Here is a 25,729-nt window from a genome sequence, read left to right as displayed (position 1 = left end):
CCATGTGCCCCAGAGAGGCCAAGGTATTAAGAGAGATGGAGAAACCATTTCTTCACCTTGCCCAGGGTCCTCCCTGCCCACTGCCCAGAAACCCCATGAGGCAACAGCAAGGACTGTGGCAAGTCCAGCTCACACCCTGGGAGGAGGGCAGAGATGGGGAAGGTTCCTGGTTTATCGTTTGCATCAGGTCCAGGCTGAAAATAAAAGGAGGGTCACTCAGGTGGGAGGAGGCAGACTGGGAACCATGGCGTCCCAGAGGCCTAGCCTCTCCCTGGGACGGTGGTCACTGTGGCTACTGCTGCTGGGACTAGCACTGCCCTCAGCCAGGGCCCAGGCCCTCAGCTACAGGGAGGCCGTGCTTCGTGCTGTGGGTCAGCTTAATGAGTGGTCCTCAGAAGCTAATCTCTACCGCCTCCTGGAGCTAGACCCGCCTCCCAAGGATGTGAGTTTGGGAGGGGACTGTGGTTGGGCCCTTCTCCTGCCTGCCTTGGCCACGCTCAGGCTGTTCCTCCTGTCAGGAAGGCACTTTGCCCTCTAAGTGGCTCCCACCACTTCCAGAAAACCTTCCCAGACCTGGGTCCCCTGCCAGCCCCAGGCTTCCTGCCTTAGCATCTCTGCTGTGGGAACAGGTGCCCTGCACACCTGACTCCCAGGACTTCTGGGAGCTCCAGGGATGGAGGGGGTCACAGGCTCTGTGAGGCGACGTCCCTGCTGAAGCCCCCTCTGCACCGTGGTGTCTCCCTGCCAGGGAGGCCTCTGTCAGCCTGGAGGTTCCAGGTACAAGGGCTCTCCCTGAAGGCGGCCCTGCCCTCCCTCAGCCCCTCTGCGGGGAGGCGCTGCCCTCAGCGCTGCCGTGCAGTCCACTCCTGCTCTCTGGGTGCCCGTGAGGCCGGGGACGGGCTCTGTCCCCTCCCCTGGGCTCCCAGCACCAAGCCCAGGGCCGGACACGCAGGGGGCTGGAGAGGCTGCCGTCTGGGTGGGGGCAGGGAGACAGAAGCCCGAGCCCAGTCTCCCCACTTTGATCTTTGACCAGGTGGAGGACCACAGTGCTCGAAAGCCTGTGAGCTTCAGGGTGAAGGAGACTGTGTGCCCCAAGACGAGTCAGCAGCCCCTGGAGCAGTGTGACTTCAAGGAGAATGGGGTGAGCTTGGGGGCTGGAGGCTGAGGGCTGGGATAAATGCTTCTCAGGGAGCTAACCAGGGGCCTTCAGTGGTGATCTCTAGCCCTGGGCTGGGAGGAAGGGTGAGCCAGGGAGGTTATCGCCTAGGGGATTCCAGTTTGACCTGGAAACTCCCCTTCCAGCTGGTGAAGCAGTGTGTGGGGACAGTCACCCTGGACCAGTCCAATGACCAGTTTGACCTAAACTGTAATGAGGTGAGTGGCCCCTTCTTGATTGGGGTATTCTAGGGGGTAGTGTGTGGAACATGCTTTGGACCAATGACCCTCTGCCCCATCCAGGGCAGAAAAAAGCCCTCCTACCCCGGCCCCTCCCTCCCCCAAGCCCCAGGTCTCCAGCCCTGGCTTTGCATCCCTTAGAGTAGTGGTTCTCTAATGCGGTCACCACCTGGGAACTGACATGAGACAGATTCTCATGTCTGAGATCTCCTGAATCAGACCTGGGGGCGAGGGGGTTCAGCCATTTGTATTTTCACAAGGCCTCCAGGGGATTCTGACTGGGCTGAAGTTGAGAGGAACCGACTTAGTAATGATCTCTAATCCCCTGCTCTAATCCAGCTTTGCTAGGATGGGCTTGTGAGCCTGGGAAGCCCCATGCTGTCTGTGGACCTCAGTTTCTCCACAAGTATCTGTATATAGGGAATCAATCATATGCTTCAAAGATTACAGCCAGAGGGTGAACAGGGCCCAACACTAGTGGTGTCCCACTTAGAAGGCTGTTCAGGTGTAAAGTGAGGGATCTTGTCTTGACCCTTGCACGGTCTCACAACAAATCTGTTTTGTCATGGTTTACAGCTTCAGAGTGTCAGGAGATTTCGCCGGACTCGACGTTTGTCACGGCCAATTATAAGGCCATTGCCTTTACCACGGCCAGGGCAAAAGCCAATTATAAGGCCATTGCCTTTACCACGGCCACGGCCACGGCCACGGCCATGGCCAAGGCCAGTTCCAGTGCTATTGTGATAATCATTGCAGAGGCCAACGTCAAGGTTAGCACTACGGCCAAGACCAATGCTGAGTCCACATCCATTCCTCCTGACAACTCCCATTCCAAGGTTTCCTGGAAAAGAGTGAAGGATTGGTCGACATCACACCCATTAAAGAATTTTAATGAATTCTGAGTCCACGGAAGGATCCTAAGGGTCTGATTTGTTTGACTTAGACTTCTGGATGGTGAAAAATAAATTCTTGTGAAAACAACTTTCCCCCATGCTCAGTTTCAATTTTCTCACCTCTTAACACTTACTGAGACCGAGTCCTTAAGTCTGAGAGGCCTCCTTTGTGTGTGTGTGTCTGTGTGTGTCTGTGTATAGGTGTGTGTCTATGCGCATGTGTGTATCTGTGTGTGTGTGAGATCACTCCTGTGAACACAGAGAAGCGTGAGGCCCCTGTTCCTTCCAGGAGGACATGGGGGAAGGCAGCAGGCCCAGGAGCTCCAAGACAGTGTCTCCATCCTCGGGTTCCTCCCGCTCCTGCCCTCCTTCAACAGCCAGCAGGACATACGGAGACCTGCTGTGTGTGCAGTGCTGGTGGGGCTGCTCCTCCAGCTCACATGCAGCTGACAGTCCATGAGGGGCCAGGCTTCTCACCTGAGTAAACACTCACAGAGTCACAGTTCAGTCTCAGTGCTAAGCTGGAAAGTTCAATGTCCAGAATGTTCCACCTGCCCTTGACAAATTTTTTTTTTTCTCTTGACAAATTTAACTCTGGAAAAGCCCACTCCTTTTGCCTTTCCCTGTTGCATTGAGACACATCTCTGTTTCCTTACCTGGTCCCAGATTTCAGTGGTGGGTTTGTGCTTACAGATCACATGGTATAAAAATTTGCACCATTAAATATAAGCATCCTGCTCACTGGGGTGAAGAGCACTGGATAAGGGTGAGAGACACAGAGTGACACACAGATCACATGTGTTTGCCCCGGTGTTTCAAACACTGTTCGTGTCCTGTCCACTCCCCATTCTCTAGCTGACCTTTGCCCTGGGGCATACTGGAAGCACTGGGGAGTTTGTATCCAGGGAGCAGCTTCAACTAACCATTGAGGGGACTTGATGGAAAAACACCTCCTCTCCCTTAGTCCTTGGGGTAGCCCACTCCCAGACATATCACACCTCTGTCTGAGGTTCTGTGCACTTCAGTAACCTCTTCATTGAATGTACTCTTCTGACTCAGGCCCTGCCCTCTCTCCCGTCTCTACATCCCTGCTAGAGCTTTTTGGAATTGCCTCCCAAATAAACTACTTCCACTAATACTTGTCTTAGGTCTGTTTCCGGGTCAAGACACAGATTCCTTTCTCGAAGAGGGACAGCATGCAGGATCTCACAGAGGGTGTGTTTTTGTTACCTGTCAGGTTTGTCTCCTCTTGGTGAGTAGGCGGGGCTGATTTCAGGAAAGTTCATGCATCTCACTCTACATCACTCCTCACTGTGGGAGGAAACCCTACAGGGAAGTTTAGGACTCTGTTGTGTCTGTACCAGTGATACAGGCTTGCCAGAGCCAATTGTAAAATGATCAGGATTTCTTTTTTAGCTGCTTGTTAAGATCCTGGTAGCTTCAAAACGGTGAATGTTCCTGCCAGCGTGTTGATGCCTCCCAAGCTCCATGCCACCTGATCCTGTCTGTACTGCTGAGACAATGAGAACTGCAGAGAGGAGAGTTGGTACCAGAACACTTGACTGGAGTCCACCATTGTTGATGAAACTGAGTATCGATGTCTTTATTTTCCAAAGCGCACACTAGATGTCAAAACCTGGGAAGAGCCACGGGAAGGGCTGTTTTTTTTTTTTTTTTTTTCTTTTATTTACTTATTGTTATTTATTTTAATTGGAGGCTAATTACTTTACAATATTGTAGTAGTTTTTGCCATACATTCACATGATAAGCCATGGGTGTACATGTGTTCCCCATCCTGAACCTCCCTCCCACCTCGCTCCCCATCCCATCCCTCAGGGTCATCCTAGTGCACCAGCTCTGAGCATCCTGTCTCATATATTGAACCTGGACTGGCGATCTATTTCACATATGATAATACATATGATTCAATGCTATTCTCTCAAATCAACCCACCCTTGCCTTCTCCCATAGAGTCCAAAAGTCTCTTCTTTACATCTCTTTCACTATCTCGCATATAGGGTCATTGTTACCATCTTTCTAAATTCCATATATATGTGTTAATATATTGTATTGGTGTTCTTTCTTTCTGACTTACTTCGCTCTGTGTAATAGGCTCCAGTTTCATCCACCTCATTAAAGCAGATTCAAATGCATTCTTTTTAATAGCTGAGCAATATTCCTTTGTGTATATGTACCACAGCTTTCTTATCCATTCGTCTGCTGATGGACATCTAGGTTACTTCCATGTCCTGACTATTGTAAACAGTGCTGTGATGAACATTGGAGTACACATGTCTCTTTCAATTCTGGTTTCCTCAGTGTATATGCCCAGCAGTGGGAATGCTGGGTCGTATGGCAGTTCTATTTCCAGTTTTTTAAGGAATATCCACACTGTTCTCCATAGTGGCTGTACTAGTTTGCATTCCCACCAACAGTGTAAGAGGGTTCCCTTATCTCCACACCCTCTCCAGAATTTACTGTTTGTAGACTTTTTGATAGCAGCCATTCTGACTGGTGTGAGAAGGTACTTCGTTGTGGTTTTGATTTGCATTTCTCTGATAATGAGTGATATTGAGTATCTTTTCATGTGTTTGTTAGCCATCTGTATGTCTTCTTTGGAGAAATGTCTGTTTAGTTCTTTGGACCATTTTTTCTTGGGTCACTTATTTTTCTGGAATTGAGTTGCAGGAGTTGCTTGTATATTTTTGAGATTAATTCTTTGTCAGTTGCTTCACTTGCTATTATTTTATCCATTCTGAAGGCTGTCTTTTCACCTTGCCTATACTTTCCTTCGTTGTGCAAAAGCTTTTAAGTTTAATTAGGTCCCATTTGTTTATTTTTGCTTTTATTTCCATTAATCTGGGAGGTGGGTCACAGAGGATCTTGCTATGATTTATGTCAGAGAGTGTTTTGCCTATGTTTTCCTCTAGGAGTTTTATAGTTTCTGGTCTTACATTCAGATCTTTAATCCATTTTGAGTTTATTTTTGTGTATGGTGTTCAAAAGTGTTCTAGTTTCATTCTTTTACAAGTGGTTGATCAGTTTCCCCAGCACCACTTGTTAAAGAGATTGTCTTTTCCCTACAGTATATTTTTGCCTTTTTTGTCAAAGATAAGGTATCCATAGGTGCATGGATTTATCTCTGGGCTTTCTATTTTGTTCCATTGATCTATGTTTCTGTCTTTGTGCCAGTACCATACTGTCTTGATGACTGTTACTTTGTAGTATAGCCTGAAGTCAGGGAGGTTGATTCCTCCAGTTCCATTCTTCTTTTTCAATATTGCTTTGGTTATTTGAGGTTTTTTGTATTTCCATACAAATTGTGAAATTATTTGTTCTAGTTCTCTGAAAAATACCGTTGGTATCTTGATAGGGACTGCATTGAACCTATAGATTGCTTTGGGTAGTATACTCATTTTCACTATATTGATTCTTCCAATCCGTGAATGTGGTATATTTCTCCATCTATTTGTGTCATCTTTGATTTCTTTCATCGGTGTTTTATAGTTTTCTATATATAGGTCTTTCGTTTCTGAAAGGGCTGTTTCTACCTTCCCAGGGCACCCATGGACAGATGGAAGACCTCCACTAGGGCATGCCAGTCAGTTGAGAGGGAACACAGAGGCACCCAGGAAAAATGGAGGAGTGTGTGGGCTTCATGTGAAGGGCCCTGTCATCCTCCATCCTCCCAGAAGTTGATGTCTGAATGGGCTCAGCTCACTTCCTGTTTGAAGATCGTGATCTCAGGAGGCTGACCCTGAGATCGCGAGGGTTTGCAAGTCTTTGTCCTGGTAGAAGAATGAAAGAGGATTTGCTTTTCTGATGTACCTGCGGATTCCAGAGTCCTGTTTGGGGAGAGAACACCCACTCAGTCTCTCTGCTGACAGGTCTGGCCTGGGACCCAGCTGCCCTCTCTACACCCTTGTCCCCAGAAAAAACCCACTCACAGGAATGGTACCCATGCCCCACAGTCTGTTCACTGCCTAGGGCTGGGCCTGAGCCTGGTTCTCTTCTGCAAAGCTCAGGCACCTTCCTGCTCAGCCCCAAGGCGGGTCCGGGTCACCTTGTCACACAGCCCCAGATCCTGCTCAGAGGAGCTGGTAGGAGGTTTGCTGTGGTTGGTGGTGGTGAGATTTGGAGCCCGAGCTTGGCTCAGCTGAGGCCTTTGGAATGACTGGGCTCAAGGCTGACTCAGAGCAGTCACCTCGATGCCCTCCAAGTACTCTGGCTATGGTGTGGCTGGTGCAGCCTCTGTTGGTTTTATGCACCCCACGCCCCCAGTTCCTGGAGGTGGGATGGTACTGCCCCCCCTGCCAGTTGGCCTGCTTCATCAAACCCCGTGCCTGGGAAATCCCAGCCTGGATGAGGAGTTTCCAGGAGGACTTAGCCTCCCCATCTCTTTCTTCACCTGAAGTGGTCACTGGGAAGGAGGAAGTAGACCATGAGCAGAGAGAGGGTCTTGATGCTCAGCCCTCACCCAAGTCCACCCTCACAGCTCATTGGAACCTTCCCTGTTTCCTGCAGAGGGCAGGAGGGAGGGCCAAATCGCCCTCCACTGGTCCCCGAGTGGTGGACAGCATGCTGGGTCAGTGGAGGGATTGGGTCCCCCACTGGGTCTGCCATTTCCTAGTGACTGGTGGTGTCCTTGATTGAAAGAGTTACCTGTGGGTCTCATTTTCCTTGTCAACCGATCTACACAGAGAGCTGGTGGGTGTTCCCAGAGTTCAGGGAACTGTTTAGAGCTGGGTTTGCATTCCACTTGCCCCAGAGTCTCAGGGACTGGAAGGGTGGCTGGCAGGAGAAAAGGAGGGGGTGATGCAGGATCAGGGCTCCTATCCAATTTTGTTGGGGTGAAAGTGTATGTGGATTTCCCAAAGACCGGCTGTGGAGTTGGGGGCAACCTGGCTTGGGACATGGGTGTGGTGTGTCTCCTGAGAAGAGCTCTGTTCTGACAGGCGGTGAGGACTAAACCAGGATCCTGGAGGCATGGAAGGCTCACACTCGGCATCACAGGAGGTGCAGCCTGAACCTGGCAGAGGACACGCCACTGCATCCAGAGAGGATGGGCGAGGGGACTTCAGTCTGAAGTCTGAGCAAAGGCAAAGGTGCACAGGCAGGAAAGCACAGGGAGGGTGTCAGGGTTTGCAGTCACCCAGTAACCATGTGTATTGCTAGCTATTTTCTATTGCAATCATCTCCCTTTCCTCCTTTTACTTGGGAAAAGGATACAGCTTGACCAAGGTGCCTCTGGGGCAATATCTGGGCTGTGTAACCAGATTTCACAAAGCCCAACTTTCTTTCCTCCTCCAAGACTGAGTGGGCAACCAGCACTGTCCATCCAGACTGCTACCTTCCAAGGTAGCCTGGCCAAGCCCCCAAGGGTTCCACAGGGCAACTGAGTGCACAAGCCACCCCAGGCCTCCTGGGCACATGAGGATTAGAATGGATTAGTGATGCTGGTGATGGATTAGAATGGGCTTCATGGTCTCAGGACTCCTCTGTCCCTTGGGCACACTGTTTCTCCCAGTTGTGCTCTCTTGTCCTCCCAGTGGGCCCCGCCCCCCACCTCCATCGGTGTTCAACTGAAGCACTGGGCAGGGAGTCACTGAGGTCAAATCAGAAGGGACGTTCTGAAGTCTCTGCGAGCCAAGAGAAGTTTCCTTGTGTGGTTGCAGGTCAGGGAGGACTTCTCAAGGTGAAAGGCAGGTCAAACAGAAGCATCAGGTGCAAAGATGGGAGGAGAGCAGGAGGCTCTGAGGTGGCCTGTGGTTGGGGTGGGTGGGGCACGCTGACACCTGAGAACCACAGGGCTGGGGTGTGGACAATGATGAGGATCAGTATCCAGACCCTGGTGCCCCTGCCTCAAGGCAGCTGGTCAGTGGCCACATCAGTGGCTGGCAGGAGCCCTAGACGATGGTGTGGAAGGTGGACAGTAGTTAGGGAAGAGCCTGGAACACAAAGAAGTTGAACTCTGGGGCTTGTGGCTTCACTGAGAGGAAAGGAGACTGGAGGAGGAGCTGGGCAAGAGTGGAGGGAGGTCAGAGGGGATGTAGACACTGTCTACTCCTTCCCTCTTGGAGGGCACAACCCACCTGAGCAAGGCTTCCTGTGACACTCCCCATGTGCCCCAGAGAGGCCAAGGTATTAAGAGAGATGGAGAAACCATTTCTTCACCTTGCCCAGGGTCCTCCCTGCCCACTGCCCAGAAACCCCATGAGGCAACAACAAGGACTGTGACAAGTCCAGTTCACACCCTGGAAGGAGGGCAGGGATGGGGTGTGTCAGAAAGACTCCTGGTTTATCCTTTGTATCAGGTCCAGACTGGGCATAAAAGGATGTTTCTTGGGCTGTGAGGAGACTGACTAGGGACATGGAGATCCAGAGGCCTAGCCTCTCCCTGGGACGGTGGTCACTGTGGCTACTGCTGCTGGGACTAGTGCTGTCTTTGACCAGTGCCCAGGCCCTCAGCTACAGGGATGCTGTGCTTCATGTTGTGGATCAGTTCAATGAGCGGCCCTCAGAAGCTAATTTCTACTGCCTCCTGGAGCTAGACCCGCCTCCCAAGGATGTGAGTTGGGGAGGGAGCTGAAAACTCCCCCCAGCCTTGGTCACATTATCCCTCCCTTCACTCAGGCTGTACCTCCTGTCAGTAAGGCACTTTGCCTTCTAGGTGGCTCCCACTTCTACCAGAAAACCTTCCCAGACCTGGGTACCCTCCCAGCACCAGGCTTCCTGCCTTAGCATCTCTACTGTGGGAACAGGCGCCCTTCACACCTGGCTCCCAGGACTTCCGGGAGTTCCAGGGATGGGGGGCATCACAGGCTCTGTAAGGTGCCGTCCCTGCTGAAGCCCTCTGCACTGCGGTGTCTACCTGCCAGGGAGGCCTCTGTCAGCTCTAGGTTCCAGGTACAAGGGCTCTCCCTGCAGGCGGCCTCGACCTCCCTCAACCCCTCTGTGGGGAGGCGCTGCCCTCAGCACTGCTGTGAGGTCCGCTCCTGCTCTCTGTGAGCCCGTGAGGCCAGGGATGGGCTCTGTCCCTCCCCTGGTCTCCCAGCACCAAGCCCAGGGTCGGACACGCAGGGGGCTGGAGAGGGTGCTGTCTGGGTGGGGGCAGGGTGACAGATCAGAGAAGGAAACATGAGCCCGAGTCCAGTCTCCCCACTTTGATCTGTGACCAGGTGGAGGACCACAGTGCTCGAAAGCCTGTGAGCTTCAAGGTGAAGGAGACCGTGTGCCCCAGGTCGAGCCTGCAGCCCCGGAGCAGTGTGACTTCAAGGAGAAAGGGGTGAGCCTGGGGGCTGGAGGCTGAGGGCTGGGATAAATGCTTCTCAGCGCGAGTTGGACAGGAAACTTCTGGAAAGCTTCCAGCACGTAGGTGGTGAGGTGAGCCTGGGAGATTATGGCCTGGGGGTTCCAGTTTGACCTTGTGCTCCCTTCCAGCTGGTGAAAAAGTGTGTTGGGACAGTCAGCCTGGACCAAACTGATGACCAGTTTGACCTAAACTGGTCAAATGAGGTAAGTGGCCCTTTCTGTGTTGTGCAGATGCTAACAAGGTGGGTTGTGGAACTTCCTTTGGACCAATGACCCGCTGCCCCATCCAGGGCAGAGACAGGCCCTCCTACCCTGGCCCCTCGTTCCCCCGAACCCCAGGTCTCCAGCCCTGGCTCTGCATCCCTTAGAGCAGTGGTTCTCTACTGGGGTCCCCAATCAGGAACTGACTTGAGATAGGTTCTCAGGTCCCACCGAGAGCTCCTGAAACAGACTCTGGGTTGAGGTCCAGCCATTTGTATTTTCACAAGCCCCCCAGGGAATTCTGACAGGGCTGAAGTTGAGAGGCATTGACTCAAGTCCGTAATGATCTTTCATCCCTGCTCTAATCCAGCTTTGCTAGGATGGGCTTGTGACCCTGCGAAGCCCCATGTTGTCTGTGGGCCTCAGTTTCTCCACAAGTGTCTGTATATAGGGATTCAAACATATGCTTCAAAGATAACAGTCAGAAGGTGAAGAGGGTCCAACACTCGTGGTGTCCCAGTTAGAGGGCTGTTCTGGTGTGAAGTGAGAGATCTTGTCTTGACCCTTGCCCGTTCCCACAACAAATCTGTTCTGTCATGGTTTATGGCTTCAGAGTGTCAGGAGACTTCGTGCCCGGTGTCAACATCTCCCAAGGGAAAGGCCATGGCCAAAGCCATTACCATTACCAGTGCCAAGACCAGGGCCAAAACCATTGTGATAATCACTGTGAAGGCCAAGGTCAAGTTTAGCACTGTGACCAAGACCAATGCTAAGTCCACATCCATTCCTGCTGACATCTCCCATTCCAAGGTTTCCTGGGAAATAGTGAACAATTGACTGCCATCACACCCGTTAAAGAATTTTGATGAATCCTGAGTCCACAGAAGAGTCCTAAGGGTCTGATTTGTTTTGGCTTAGACTTTTGGATGGTAAAAAATAAGCTCTTGTGAAAACAACTTCCTCCAGGCTTCAATTTCTACTTTCTTGACTCTTCCCACTTATTGAGACTGAGTCCTTAACTCTCAGAGGCCTACTCTGTGTATGTGTGCCTGTGTGTGGTGTGTCTATGTACGTGTGTGTCTATGTTTCTGTGTGTGTCTGTGTGTTTGTCTATGTGTGTGTGTATGTATGTGTGAACACAGAGAAACATGAGGCCCCTGTTCCTTCCAGGAGGAGGAGGCAGCAGCCCCAGGAGCTCCAGGACAGCGTCCCCACCCTCGGGTACCTCCCAAGCCCTTCACCCGCCCCTGCCCTCCTCTTCCAACATCCGTATGATGAACAGAGACCTGCTGTGTGTGCAGTGTTGGTGGGAGTGCTGGTCCAGCTCACACGGAGCTGACAGTCCATGAGGGGCCAGGCTTCCCACCTTGTTAAACACTCACAGAGACACAGTTCAGTCTCAGGGTTAAGCCTGAAGTTTCAGTGCCCAGAATGTTCCACCTGCTCTTGACAAACATAACTCTAGAGAATCCCACCCTTTTTTGGGTGCCTTTTCTTGTTGCATTGAGACACATCTCTGTTTCTTTACCTGGCCCCAGATTTCAGTGGTAGGTTTGTGCTTACAGATCATATGGTATAAAAATTTGCACCATTAAACACAAGCATCCTGCTCATTGGGGTTGGAGATTTCTGCATGAGTGTGTGAGACACACAGAGTGACACACAGATCACATCACTCTTTGCCTCAGTGTTCAGACACTGCCCATGTCCTGCCCACTCCCCATTTTCTAGCTGACTTTTGCTCTGGGGCAGATGGAAGCCCTGGGAAGTTTGAATCCAGTGAGCATCTTCAACTAACCATTGGGGGAACTTGATGGAAAAACATCTCTTCTTCCTCCCTCCTTGGGTATCCCACTCCCAGATGTGTCACACCTCTGTCTGAGGTCCCCAGCTGGCTTTAGTCTCAGCCATGCACTTCAATGACCTCTTCATTGAACGTACTCTTCTGACTCAGGCCCTGTCCTGTCTCATGTCTCTACATCCCTGCTCGAGCTTTCTGGAATTGCCTCCCAAACAAACTACTCCTGCTAAATGCTTGTTTTAGGTCTGCTTCTGGGTCAACCTGAACCAAGACATAGATTCCTTTCTCTGAGAGGGACAGAGGGCAGGATCTCATAGAGCATGTACTCTGTTACCTGTCAGCCTTGTCTCCTCTTGGTGAACAGGTGGGGCTGAATCAGGAAGGTTAGAGGAAAATAATAGAATGGAAAAGACTAGAGATTTCTTCAAGAAAATTAGAGATACCAAGGGAACATTTCATGCAAAGATGGGCACCATAAAGGACAGAAATGGTATGGACCTAACAAGCAGAAGATTTTAAGAAGAGGTGGCAAGAATACACAGAAGAACTATACAAAAAAGATCTTCATCACCCAGATAATCAGGATGGTGTGATCACTCACCTAGAGCCAGACATCTTGGAATGCTAAGTCAAGTGGGCCTTAGGGAACATCACTACGAACAAAGCTAGTGGATGTGATAGAAATCCAGTTGAGCTATTTCAAATCCTAAAAGATGATGATGTTAACATGCTGCACTCAATATGCCAGCAAATTTGGAAAACTCAGCAGTGGCCTCAGGACTGGAAAAGTTCAGTTTTTATTTCAATTCCAAAGAAAGGCAATGCCAAAGAATGTTCAAACTACCACACAATTGCATTCATCTCACACGCTAGTAAAGTAATGCTCAAAATTCTCCAAGTGAGGCTTCAACAGTATGTGAACCGAGAACTTCCAGATGTTGAAGCTGGATTTAGAAAAGGCAGAGGAACCAGAGATTAAATTGTCAACATCCATTGGATCATAGAAAAAGCAGGAGAGTTCCAGAAAAACATTTACTTCTGCTTTATTGATTACACCAAAGCCTTTGACTGTGTGGACCACAACAAACTGTGGAAAATTCTTAAGGAGATGGGAATACCAGACCACCCTACCTGCCTCCTGAGAAATCTGTATGTAGGTCAAGAAACAACAGTTAAAACCGGACATGGAATGATGGACTGGTTTCAAATTGGGAAAGGAGTGCATCAAGGAGGTATATTGTCATCCTGTTTATTTAACTTGTATGCATAGTACATCATGAGAAATGCTGGATTCAATGTTGGATGAGGCACAAGCTGGAATCAAGATTGCTGGGAGAAATATCAATAACCTCAGATATGCAGATGACACCACCCTTATGGCAGGAAGTGAAGAGGAACTAAAAAGCCTCTTGATGAAAGTGAAAGAGGAGAGTGAAAAAGCTGGCTTAAAACTCAACATTTAAAAAACAGAGATCATGGCATCCAGTCCCATCACTTCCTGGCAAACAATTGGGGAAATAATGGAAATGGAGACAGACTTTATTTTCTTGGGCTCCAAAATCACTGCAGATGGTGACTGCAGCCATGAAATTAAAAGATGCTTGCTCCTTGGAACAGATGTTATGACAAACCTAGACAGCATATTAAAAAGCAGAGACATTACTTTTCTGACAAAGGTCTGTCTAGTCAAAGCTATGCTTTTTCCAGTAGTTATGTATGAATTTGAGGTTGGACCATAAAGAAAGCTGAGCTTTCTTCCACTAACTTTCTTCCACTCGCTTTGTTCTTAGTGATGTTCCCTAAGGCCCACTTGACTTAGCATTCCAAGATGTCTGGCTCTAGGTGAGTGATCACACCATCCTGATTATCTGGGTGATGAAGATCTTTTTTGTATAGTTCTTCTGTGTATTCTTGCCACCTCTTCTTAAAATCTTCTGCTTGTTAGGTCCATACCATTTCTGTCCTTTATGGTGCCCATCTTTGCATGAAATGTTCCCTTGGTATCTCTAATTTTCTTGAAGAAATCTCTAGTCTTTTCCATTCTATTATTTTCCTCTAACCTTCCTGAAACCAAAGAGTTGATGCTTTTGCACTGTGGTGTTGAAGAAGACTCTTGAAAGTCCCTTGAACTGCAAGAAGAATCAACCAATCAATCCTAAAGAAAATCAGTCCTGTATATTCATTGGAAGGACTGATGCTGAAGCTGAAGTTCAAATTCTTTCGCCACCTGACATGAAGAACTGAGTCATTGGAAAAGACTCTGATGCTGGGAAAGATGGAAGGCAGGAGGAGAAGGGTACGACAGAGGATGAGATGGTTGGATGTCATCACCGACTCAATGGACATGAGTTTGAGCAAGCTTTGGGAGTTGTTGATGGACAGAGAAGCCTGGTGTTCTGCCGTCCATGGGGTTGCAAAGAGTTGAACATGACTGAGCAACTGAACTGACTGAATTGAAAGGAACCTCATGTGTCTCACTCTATATCACTCCTCACTGTGGGAGGAAACCCTACAGGGAAACTGAGGGCTCTGTTCTGTTTGTGTCAGTAATACAGGCTTGCCAGAGCCAATTGTTCAATGGTCAGGATTTTTTTAGCTGCTTGTTAAGAGCTTGTTAAGCTCTTAGCGGCTTTCTTGGAAGCTCAACTGGTAGAGAATCTTCCTGCAATGCAGGAGATCCCGGTTCGATCTCTGGGTCAGGAAGATCCTCTGGAGAAGGGATATGCTACCCACTGCAGTATTCTTTGGCTTCTCTTGTGGCTCAGCTGGTAAAGAATCCACCTGCAATGTGGTTGATCTGGGTTCAATCCCTGGGTTGGGAAGATCCCTTGAAGAAGGCAAAGGCTACCCACTCCAGTATTCTTGCCTGGAGAATTCCATGGACTGTACATCCATAGTGTTGGAAAGAGTCAGACATGATTGAATGACTTTCACTTTCATTTTAAGCTCTTGGTAGCTTCAAATCAGTAGACATTCCTGTCAGAGTATTGATGCCTCCCATGCTCTGTGCTGCCCCGTCCTGCCTGTGCTGCTGAGGCAGTGAGAACCGCAGGTAGGAGAGTTGGTACCTGAACAAACAGCTGGAGTCTGCTGTTGGTGATATAACTGAGTAACATGTGTCTTCACTTCCCAAAGCACATACAAGATGTCAAAACCTGGGAGGAGCCACTGAAAGGGCTGTTTCCACCTTCCCAATGCACCCGTGGGCAGATGGAATACCTCTGCTAGGACAAGCCAGTCAGTGGGGAGGGAACACAGAGGCACCCAGGAAAAAGGGGAAAGAGTGTGTGGGCCTCGTGTGAAGGGTCCTGATTTCCTCCATCCTCCTGGAAGTTGATGCCTGGATGGGCTCAGCTCACTTCTTGCTCAAATGTTGTGGTCTTCTAGGAGGCTCACCTTGAGATCCTGAGGGTTTGCAAAGATGGGAGAGGGGACTTCAGTCTGAAATGTGAGCAAATATAAAGTTTCAGAGTCAAGAAGGCACATGGAGGGTTTCAGGCTTACCTAGTAGCCAGTAATTATGTGTATTGCCAATTCTTTTCTACTGTGAACATCTCCTTTTCCTCATTTGAGTTGGGAAAAGGATACAGTTTGGCCAAGAGGCCACAGGGGCAATACCTGGACTGTGAAACCAGGTTGCACAGGGGCCCACCTCTACTTCCTCCTCCAAGGCAGATGTGTAACCAGGACCATCCACCCAGCTACCACCTTCTGAGGGGTCCTGGCCAAGTCCCTAAGGGTCCCATAGGAAAACTGAGACCAAGAGCAACCCCAGAACTCACAACTACATGATCATTCCTCCTGAAACTTGTACAAGAATTTCCTTCTTGGCCTGTGGCCCGTCTATTGCTTTGGTCCATTATCCTCTCAACCAGCTGTGTTCTCAAAACCCCGCACACTGGCCACCCCAGTGGAGTGTCCCTACCAGGGCACAGGACAGGAAGTCACTTGAGGTCAAATCAGAAGAGACTTCCTGAAGGTTGTGGGACCCAAGATGAGGAGGTGCTGAATCTCCTTGGACATCAGTGAAGGCTTCCTAAGGAAGAAGGTCAGGGCAAGCAGAGGGATCAGGGGAAGAGATGGGAGACGAGCAGGTGGCTCTGAGGTGCCTGAGTGTTTGGGATGGACAGGGGAGCCTGACACCCGAGGCCTGCAGGCAGGGGGAAATGACAACACGGAGCATCAAGCTCCAAGCCCTGTTGCCCCTGACTCAAGGCAGCAGGTGAAATGGTCAAATCAGTGGTTTGCAGGATCCCTAGACAATGGTGTGGAGGGTGGACAGTGGTCAGGGAAGAGCTGGGCACATGTTCCCTAGAAACTGGGTAAAGAAAAGGCTTTAACCCAACCTGAGTATTTAGTGAGGACTGTCCATCCTGTGGTTGCCTTCACTGTGAGAGAGAACAAAGAACTGTGGTCATGATACAGATGACACTTACTCATACTTAGTTGGGGAGGTACCAGAGTAACAGCTCAGGCATCTGACCATAGGAAATATATGACTGAGAAAGTAACCAGAAGAATCCAGAAGAGGGGACAGATGGATCTGAGCTCCTGACTGACTGAGAAGCGAACCCAGAGGACAGGATGGTGTGGCCTTTATGCCTGCCTCGGTACTGGCTTGGGGGGAAGTTAGGCTCTAGGCCTGATGATACTGTCAATCATTCATGAGAGTTGTTGAGTGCCTAGTGGCCAAGAGCCTTGAGCTGGACATTTATTATTGAGTATACTCCTTTAAGGGCTTCCCACGTGAAGTTTGTGGTAAAGAACTCGCCTGCCATTTTAGGAGATGTAAGATGTATGGGTTTGATCCCTGGATGGGGAAGATTTCCTAGAGAAGGGCACAGCAACCCACTCCAGTATTCTTGCTGGAGACTCCCATGGACAGAGGAGCCTGGTGGGCTACAATCCATGGGGTCACAATGAGTTGGACATGCTGAAGTGACTTAGCATTCACGCATGCAAAGTCCTTTAAACTGTTGTCAAGTGTGCAGGTGTAAGACAGATTTCTGACTCCTTCCCTCTCCTAAGAACTCAACTATTTTGAGCAAACCTGCTGGTGACACTCCCCAGGGTGTCCAGAAGAGACCAAAAAGTTGTCAGGGAGATGGAGAAAACATTTCTTCACCTTGCACAGGGGCCTCCCTGCCCACTTCCCAGAAATCCCATGAAGCAACAGCAGGGACTGAGGCAAGTCCGGCTCACACCCTGGGAGGAGGGCAGGGATGGGGTAGGTGAGGAAGACTCCTGGTTGAGCCTTTGCATCAGGGCCCAGGCCAGGTGTAAAAGGAGGGTCCCTCGGGCTGAGAGGAGGCAGATTGGGGACCATGGAGACCCAGAGGGCCAGCCTCTCCCTGGGACGGTGGTCACTGTGGCTATAGCTGCTAGGACTAGTGCTACCCTCGTCCAGCGCCCAGGCCCTCAGCTACAGGGAGGCCGTGCTTCGTGCTGTGGATCAGCTCAATGAGAGGTCCTCAGAAGCTCATCAGGATGACATGGATCTGTGCAGGTCACATCTGTTTTTAATTGTTCTCCATGATTGCCCATCCAGCTTCCATGGCCACCCACCTATAGCCTCAGGCCAGTCTCGTCCTTTCATATTCTACATTGGCATTGACCAGACGTTCCTTGCTGTGGAGGAGGCTCTCAGCAAGCATAGGTAACCACTGATAGCAGAAAGGGGTGGATGCTTACATTGGTTTCATCTGAATCCTAGCACAGGGAGCTGAAGTGGTCCCTGGCAGGGAGGTCTGCAGGCCTTCTCAGTACCTTCTACGGGGATTGACTTCTGAGTTTCTGCTGTTTGATCCCTGGACCTCTTACTCCTGAGAGAACAAATATCAGATCCTTCCATTAATGGGTTTCCGCATCAGGCCAGGGCAGTGGCCATGAGAGGAGGGAAGAGCCTCTAGAGGCTGAGAGAGTGTGGGCTGCCTGGGATGAGGTACTGAAGACTCAGTGAGGCAGGTTGGTTCCCTGACAGGTTGGATCATGCGGGCGTGGGTCGTGAGAGCATGGTCCTGGGCTGCTCGGCATCCAGGTGTAGGTATGAGATGTGTGTGGGGGGAGATGACAGTTCAGTTTTGACCCCTTTGGTTTGGGGGGCCAGAGGGATGCTGGTCTCTGGGTGGGGCGCTGGGCAGTAGGCATTGTTAGAGTCCTGCTCAGATCCTGTGGGCGGTAGATGGTAAGGGCTCACAGGTCCCCCTTCACAGCTGCCTCCCCCTCCCCAGGAGATGCCTGGGGTATTGTGTCTCCTCTGCACTTGGCCTGTGTAAGTGAGAGCCTGTGAAGGGACATGAAAGCCCAGCTCCCTCCTCAGTGAGTCCTAAAGCAGGGGTGCAATGCCAGTTCCAGGGCTTTTGTGGGTGAGGTTTATTTTTTTTGTTTGTCTGTTTGAATGTTCCATCAGTTTTAATTTTTAAATACGATTGTCACATTGGGAAAATGAAATAAACACAGTAAAAGAAACTGTACAAAGGCAAAGTAGAATAACAAAAAATATTTTACTAAAACATAAGATTTACAGAAGTTTCCACACAAGCCATACAAAATGGTCACAAGCTTTTTCTTGAAGGGAGGATTCTACACTTGACAGCAAGGTCACAATGTTATTAGTGAGGGCTGTGATGTCTGTTTAATGTTCCCACTTTGGCTCAAACAATCAAGCTTGTCCATCTACAGCGTTTAAATAAAGTTAGACTTGGCTAGAGAACATATTCTAAAGAACTGATTAGCTGCTTTTAACCAATGCAATTAGATCACCATAAAAAGGGGGAAAGGAGTCCATAAAATTAAAATAAAACTACCTTCCCCCCCACCAAAAAAAATAATAACAATAAAATAAAGAAAAACACCCACACCCCTGCAGCTAACCCTGACAACTACCTTCATTCACAGTGTTTTATACTTAAACCATGATGGGGGAAATGAATAAAAGCAGAGAGGCACCACTGCTTTTAAACGTTTCACAACAATCCAGATGGTACTTCTAGCCTCTGCTCATGCTTTACAACAGTGAATCAGGACAAGACATAGATTTGCTAATGCGCATTTAATCACCAAAGGGTTGAAGATGTCTGGGTTTTTATTCTGTAATGTTTCTAAGAGTGTGTCCATTAAATGCAAACAAAAAAGGAAGAAGTCTTGGCAGAACAGGAGAAGTGATGCACACTTGAGGATCGAAGCGATTTAAATATTATTCATGGCATATAGCCTAGTCCATGCTGTAGGTGTTTCTATGGCTTGGGCTTCGTTGGTCTTCCATTGCTCCGCTACATCATTTGCTAATGGATCATCTGTATTGGGAGCACTTAACAAAGCCTGGATCGATAGCAGAACTGTGCGGATCTGCAGTGCTGGGGACCACTTATCTTTCAAAATATCTAAACATATTCTTCCCAACTTGTCTACATTAGGATGATAAATTTTGTTCATGAAACATACTTTAGGGGCTGCCATTGGGTATTCTTCTGGAAGGAAGAGTTCAAGTTTAAAAGTCCCTCCCTCAAAGGGGGAATCCTGAGGGCCGGCAATGACCACATGAAAATAACGGGCATTGCTCTCATCTGGTTTTGCTTTAATGCCAGGAACTGGTTCTGTCAGCAAACGCTGGGTTTCCTTGATAATCCTGCGGGGTAGCCCGGCCATCTTGTCAGATCCCGAGTTCGGCCTCTGGTCTCGTCTCCAGCTCCGCTCTCCTCACGCACGAGTGGTGTGGGTGAGGTTTAAGCTCGTCTCAGAGTAAAGCGCCTTCCTGACGGAGGGTTTGGGTCACCCTGCTGAGTTTGCCATTTCCTGGTGATTGAATGGTTTACCTGTGGGTCTCATTTTCCTCATCAACTGACCTACACAGAGAGCTGGTGGGTGTTCCCAGAGGTCTGGGGGCACTGTTAGGGACTGGATTCTGGTTCTCCTTGCCCCAGTCTCATGGACAGGAAGGATGGCTGGGAGGAGCAAAGGAGGGGGCGATGCAGGGTCAGGGCTCCTACCCGAGTCTGTTGGGGTGAAAGATGCATGTGGATTTCTCAAGGATCAGATGTGGAGTCGGGAACAAGCTGGCTGGGGACAAGGGCTGTGCTGTCTTTCCCGAGAAGACCTCAGCCCTAACAGTCTGTGAGGACTAAACCAGAAAAGCTGGTTGCTCAGGGCATGGAAGACATGCTCCTCACCATGGGAGGTGCCATCAAGGACCTCGCTGAGGACCCTACACATAATTAGGGAGGATGGGGGAAGGGACTTCAGTCTGAAGTGTGAGCCAAGGCAAAGGCCCAGAGGGAAGAAAGCATGGGAGGGTTTCAGGCTTACCTAATAGCCAGTAACCGTGAGTACTGCTAGTTATTTTCTATTGTAATCACCTCCCTTTCCTTCTTTGACTTGGGAAAAGGACACAGCTTGACCAAGAGGCCACTGGGGCAAGACCCGGGCTGTGAAACCAGGTTGCACAGAGGACCACCTCTCCTACGCTCTCCAAAGCTGATGTGTAACCAGCACCATCCATCCAGCTGCCACTTTCCGAGGGGCCCCAGCCAATTGTCCAGAGTCCCACAGGCTGAAAGAGGCCAAGAGCTACCCCTGGCCTCCAGTCACATGGCCATCCCAAGGGAAGCTGTATTAGAATTAGCTTCATGCTCTCTGAGTCCCTCTAACACTTTGGCTGCTCATATCTCCCATCTGTGCTCTCTCTACCACCCAGCACCAACCCTCAAGTCTGGTGTCTCACCCACAGGCCTGGACATGGAGTCAAATAAGAAGAAACTTTCTGAGGGCTGTGAGAGCCAAGAGGAGGAGATGCTGAGTGTTCTCAGATGTCAGGGAAGCCTTTGAAGGAGGAAGAGCAGGGCAAGCAGAGGGATCAGGGGCAGAGATGGGAGACAAGCTGGAGGCTCTGACGGGCCTGAGTGATTGGGGTGGCCTGGGACATGATACCTGAGGCCTGTAGGGTGGGGAGTGAGGACAATAAAGAGATCCAACCATCCAGACCCTAATGGCCCTGGTTCAAGGAAGCGGATGAAATGCCCAAGTCAGTGATTTGCAGGAGCCCCCTAGACAATGGTATGGAGGGTGAACAGTGGTCAGGGGGGAGCCAGCAACACGGAGGAGGACTTTGGGCATTCCGGCTCCCTGTTAGAGGAGAGAAGACGGGGGTAGGACCAGGGCGGGGTGGTGGGAGGTCAGGGGAGTGTCCTCAGGAGGAAGAAGGAGCAGGTGGGTCCCCCAGGCTTCCAGCTCAGAGCTCCTGCAGCAACACCCAGCCAACAGTCCAGTGCGGACAACCAGGGTGTTCACGGGAGTCTTCAGAGACAGAGAGCAGTGACGTGTGTACATGAGAACTGGTGTCTTGAAAAGGGAAGGGACAGCCCCTGGGACATGTGAGGACTGGGAAGAAAAGCAGCCCAGATGCACCCAAGCCAGTCCCGCCTCCTAAGAGGAGACTCCCTGGAGGAGACTCAGCAGGAGAACCCATGGAGGAGGAAGGGACCCAGGAGAGCAGCAACAGGGGAGAATCAGTTTTTGGAGGACAGACGGACTCCACAGCCTGTGAAGATAAAGATGAGGCTCAGTGAGGCCCCTGTACATAGGGAGGGCTGTCCAGCATGCGATGGCCTGAGTGTGAAACAGAGGAAAGAAGTGGGCAGATGACTGTTTCTCAGGCCAGATGAGAAGCAGCCAAAGCAATAGGCCAGGTTTGGTGGGTTCTGGGGACAGGACATTTTTAGACTGAGAAAAGCAATGCAGAGGAATCCAGGAGAGGGGATCAACGGAGCTCACTGTCTGAGGCCTGGGCACTGAGAAAAGGGTGGTGTGGGGCTTGTGTCTGCCGAGGGACTGGCTGGTGTGGACATCTTTAGATGTGGTACTGTATCCCCTCATCAAATGTTAAGTGACTCTCTACTGGGTTCCAGGCAGTGCCAAGTGTTGGAGGCTGACTCCTGAATACACTCCTTTACCCCGAATCCTGAGGAGCCCATGGTGTGGAGTCAGAGGGGATGTAGACCGTGCCTGGTCCCTCCCTTTCCTGGAGGACTAAACCCCTTTGAGCAACCCTGCCTGTAACACTTCCCATGGACCCCAGGAGACGCCGAGATATTGTCAGGGAGGTGGAGAAACCCTTACTTCACCTTGCACAGGGGCCTCCCTGCCCACTGCCCAGCAATCCCATGAAGCAACAGCAGGGGCTGAGGCAAGTCCACCTCGCACCCTGGGAGGAGGGCAGGGATGGGGCAGATCAGGTTGAGTCTTTGCATCAGGCCCAGGCTGAGCATGAAAGGGGGTCCCTCGGGCTGGGAGGAGGCAGGTTGGGGGTCATGGACCCAGAGGGCCAGCTTCTCGCTGAGACACTGGTCACTGTGGCTACCGCTCCTGGGACTAGTGCTGCCCTCGGCCAGCGCCCAGGCCCTCAGCTACAGGGAGGCCGTGCTTCGTGCTGTGGATCAGCTCAATGAGCAATCCTCAGAACCTAATATTTACCGTCTTATCGAGCTGGACCAGCCTCCTCAGGATGTGAGTCAGGGAGGGGGCTGGGGAAGGGAACCACTAGGTGGGCGAGCGGGGACACAGAGCAGAGAGGGAAGCCTGAGCCTGAGCCCAGTCTCCCCACTCTGATCCTTGACCAGGATGAAGACCCAGACACCCCGAAGCAGGTGAGCTTCAGGGTGAAGGAGACCGTGTGTTCCAGGACCACCCAGCAGCCCCCGGAGCAGTGTGACTTCAAGGAGAATGGCGTCAGCCTGGGGGCTGGGGGCAAGGAGGATGCTTCCCACATGGCTGAACAGGGCACTGCCAGCAAGATTCCCGCCCCTGGTGTGAGGTTGGGAGGTCATGGCCTGGGGGTGGCTGGTTCCTCTTTGACCTTGAGCCTCCCTTTCCAGCTGCTGAAATGGTGTGAGGGGACAGTCACCCTGGACCAGGTCAGGGGTAACTTCGACATCACCTGTAATAATGTAAGTGGCCCCTTCTGTACTGCGGGAACTGCCGTGGGGGTGGGTTGTGGAACTTCCTTTGGACCAATGACCCGCTGCCCCATCCAGGGCAGAGAAAGGCCCTTCTACCCTGCCCCCTCCCTCCCCGAGCCCCAGGTCTCCAGTCCTGGCTGTGTGTCCCTAAGAGCAGTGGTTCTCTACTGGGGTCTCCACCCAGAGAACTTGTCAGAAAGGCAGATTATCAGCCCCATTCAGAGAAACTAAGCCGGTCTCTGGGGTGGGGTCTGATCATTTGTCTTTTCCCAAGACTTTCAGGGACTCTGACCGACCGAAAGCTTTGAGAGTCACAAACTCTCAATTAATGCTCCCTTCCAGCTTTGCTGGGATGGGCTTGTGACTCTGGGAAGCCCTTGTCTTCCCTCAGTGTCCTCATCTATCTGTGAGTGTGGCGATTCCACCTCATGCTCCAAATATCACAGCCAGAGGTGAACTGCTGCCCGAGGAGCCTGGTGTGACCCTGGAAATGGGAGGTGCAGGTAGGGAAGGATGTTGGGTTGATGGTGACAAGCAGCCTGTGTTCCTTTCTGTTTCACAGCACCAGAGCATCAGGATAACAAAGCAACCATGGGCGCCTCCACAAGCAGCCTGAGTATGTCGCATCGTCGTGTTAAGGGTTTGCAGATAATCAGCGCTTGAAGATTTCCATCATAAGGCAGAGAAGAGTCCTAAGGGTTTTCTTGCTCTGCCTCAGGCTACTGGATCTGAAAAATAAATTCTTGTGATATGACTATCCTCCAGGCCTCAATTTCATTGTCTCCTCTCCTCACGCTTATCAAGAAAGAATCTTTAACTATTCCATATCTCGTGTGTGTATGTATGTGTGAGTGTGTGTGTGTGTATGTGTGTGTCTGTGTGTCTGTGTGTACATGAGTGTATGTTGTGTGAGATCCCTCCTGTGAACACAGAGGAGGGTGAGGCCCCTGTTCCTTCCAGGAGGGCACGCGGGAGACAGCAGCCCCAGGAGATCCATCCTTGGGTTCGTCCCAAGCCCTTCACCCGCCCCTACCCTCCTCCAACACCCAGTCGGACCTAAGGAGACCTGCTGTGTGTGCAGTGCTGGTGGGAATGCTGACCCTGCTCACACGGAGCTGACAGTCCACGAGGGGCCAGGCTTCTGACCTTTGAAGCACTCAGAGACGCAGTTGATTCTCAGGGCTAAGCCTGCAGGTGCAATGCCCATGAGTCTCATGGACATGGCGCTGGCTTGAGGAGCAGAGGAGCGGACGATGCAGGATCCTGGCTCACACCTGAGTTTGCTGGAGAAAAGGTTCATGTGGATTTCTCAAGGACCAGGTGTGGCAGCGGGGGCAAACACTCTAAGATGAGGACTGTGATGTTTCTCCTGAGCAGACCTCACTTCTGACAGGCTGTGAGGACTAAGCCAGGAAAGCTGCATGCTGGAGGCATGGAAGGTTCACCATTCGCATCACAGAAAGTGCAGCCTGAGAACTCGGATGTGGGACCCTCCGAAGGATCGGGGATGGATGGGGGAAGAGGACTTCAGTCTGAAGAGTGTAAGAGTGAAAGGCCGAGAGGCATGAAAGCACAGAGAGATTTTTCAGGGTTACCAGACACCAGACATTAAGTGTATTGCTAACTATGTTCTATATAATCATGGCCCTTTTTGCCTTTGATGGGGGAAAAGGATACAGCATGACCAAGAAGCCACTTGACCACAGTCCAGCATCAAACCTGGACAAGGAAAGCAGGTTTCATGGAAGCCTACCTCTCCTTCCTTCTCCAAGATTGAGTGTGTAACCACCAGCATCTATCCAGCTGCCATCTTCTGTGGTGTTCCAGATAATTATCCGAGTCCCAGAGGCCCACAGAGGCCAAGAGCTACCCCCGAACTGCAGTCCCGTGGCCATCCCAAGGGAAACTGGATTAGAATTTGCCTCACGGCCTCTGGGACCCTCTAACATTTTGGCTTGTTATCTCTCCCAGTTGCAGTCCTTCTATCCCCAGCACTGGCCACTCTGGTTGATGTTAGACTGAACACAGAGTCACTTTTGGGTCAGACTAGAAGAGATGTCCTGAAGACTGTGTCAGAGAAGAGGAGGAGGTGCCTTCTTTGCCTGAATATCCCTGAGGCTTCCCAAGGAGGAAGATTAGGGCAAGCAGAGGGATCAGGGGCAGAGATGGGAGACAAACTGGAGGCTCTGAGTGGCCTGGGGGGTTGGGTGGACAGGGCAGTCTGACACCCAAGGCTCACAGGCATGGGGTGATGACAAGTAAGAACAGCAACCGTTTAGGCCCTGATGCCCGATGGGGGTGGTGTGGGCTCTGGAGGCAGTGGGTGACATGTTCAAATGGGGGATGTGTCAGACCCTAGAGAATAGCGCGGAGGGTGGGCAGTGGTCAGGGAGAAACCGGTGTTCTCCAGCTTCTGGAACGTGGAGTCTGGAGGCTGTGGCTTCGCTCAAAGGGGAGAAGACAGGAGTAGGACTAGGGCAGGGTTGGCGGCAGGTAAGAGGAGTGTCCTCAGGAGGAAGAAGGAGCAGGTGGGGCTCCCAGGCTTCCAGCTCAGGGCTCCTGCGATAGCACCCCGCCAACAGTCCAGTGAAGACAACCAGGGTGTTCTTTGGAGTCTTGAACCCAGAGACACAGAGGAGTGATGATGTGCATGAGAACTGGTTTCTTCAGGAGGGCCGTCCCAGAACATTTGAGGACTGGGAGGTGAAGCAGCCCAGATGCACCTGAGCCAGCCCTGTCTCCGAAGAGGAGAGTCCGTGGAGGAGAGTCAGCAGGAACACGCAGGGAGGAGGGGACCCAGGAGAGCAGGGACAGGGGACTATTGGTCAGGGGCAATTTCAGGAGGACAGAATGTCCCCAGAACCTGTGCTGATAAGACAAGGCTTGAGTGTGGCCTCTGGATCTAGGCAGGGCTGGTCAGCCTGTGATGGGCTTGATGTAAGCCAGCAAAGAATTGTTGGAGGTGGTGTAGGGAACACTTCCTCAGGCTCTGCTGGGGAGGGGCCAGGACAATGGGCCATGTTTTGTGGGGTCTGAGGACAAGACATTAGTAGACTGAGAAAAGGAATGAAGAGGAATCCAGGAGAGAGGAGAAATGGAACTCACTCCCTGGGCCTGGGCACAGAGAAAAAGATGGTGTGGGCGTGTGTCTGCCTAGGGACGAGCTGTGTGTATAC

The 25,729-nt window shown here is 51.0% G+C and overlaps 3 protein-coding genes and 1 pseudogene across 3 annotated transcripts; 3 read left to right on the top strand and 1 right to left on the bottom strand.

Annotated features, from left to right (window-relative positions):
• The first annotated feature begins 244 nt into the window (after positions 1 to 244).
• Positions 245 to 2,139, top strand: LOC136167836 (cathelicidin-3-like). Its single transcript, XM_065935383.1, has 4 exons — positions 245 to 442; positions 1,034 to 1,141; positions 1,303 to 1,374; positions 1,972 to 2,139. The coding sequence occupies exons 1-4, from the start codon at positions 245 to 247 to the stop codon at positions 2,137 to 2,139; spliced, it is 546 nt and encodes a 181-aa protein (XP_065791455.1).
• Positions 2,140 to 8,658: 6,519 nt separating this feature from the next.
• Positions 8,659 to 10,637, top strand: LOC136167479 (cathelicidin-4-like; annotated as a pseudogene).
• Positions 10,638 to 16,925: 6,288 nt separating this feature from the next.
• LOC136167835 (cathelicidin-1-like) lies at positions 16,926 to 23,169 on the top strand. The gene is made up of 5 exons (XM_065935382.1): positions 16,926 to 16,963; positions 21,924 to 22,101; positions 22,215 to 22,322; positions 22,470 to 22,541; positions 23,116 to 23,169. Exons 1-5 carry the CDS (start codon positions 16,926 to 16,928, stop codon positions 23,167 to 23,169), a joined length of 450 nt encoding a protein of 149 aa, XP_065791454.1.
• LOC136167834 (ubiquitin-conjugating enzyme E2 N-like) lies at positions 18,173 to 19,248 on the bottom strand. The gene has a single exon (XM_065935381.1). It carries the CDS (start codon positions 19,246 to 19,248, stop codon positions 18,790 to 18,792), a length of 459 nt encoding a protein of 152 aa, XP_065791453.1. The 3' UTR covers positions 18,173 to 18,789.
• Positions 23,170 to 25,729: the final 2,560 nt, after the last annotated feature.

The sequence above is a fragment of the Muntiacus reevesi genome, chromosome 4, assembly GCF_963930625.1.
Source record: "Muntiacus reevesi chromosome 4, mMunRee1.1, whole genome shotgun sequence".
Classification (NCBI taxonomy): Eukaryota; Metazoa; Chordata; class Mammalia; order Artiodactyla; family Cervidae; genus Muntiacus; species Muntiacus reevesi.
The sequence above is the reverse complement of the archived record's forward strand: the minus strand, read 5'-3'. Positions and strand labels throughout refer to the sequence as shown.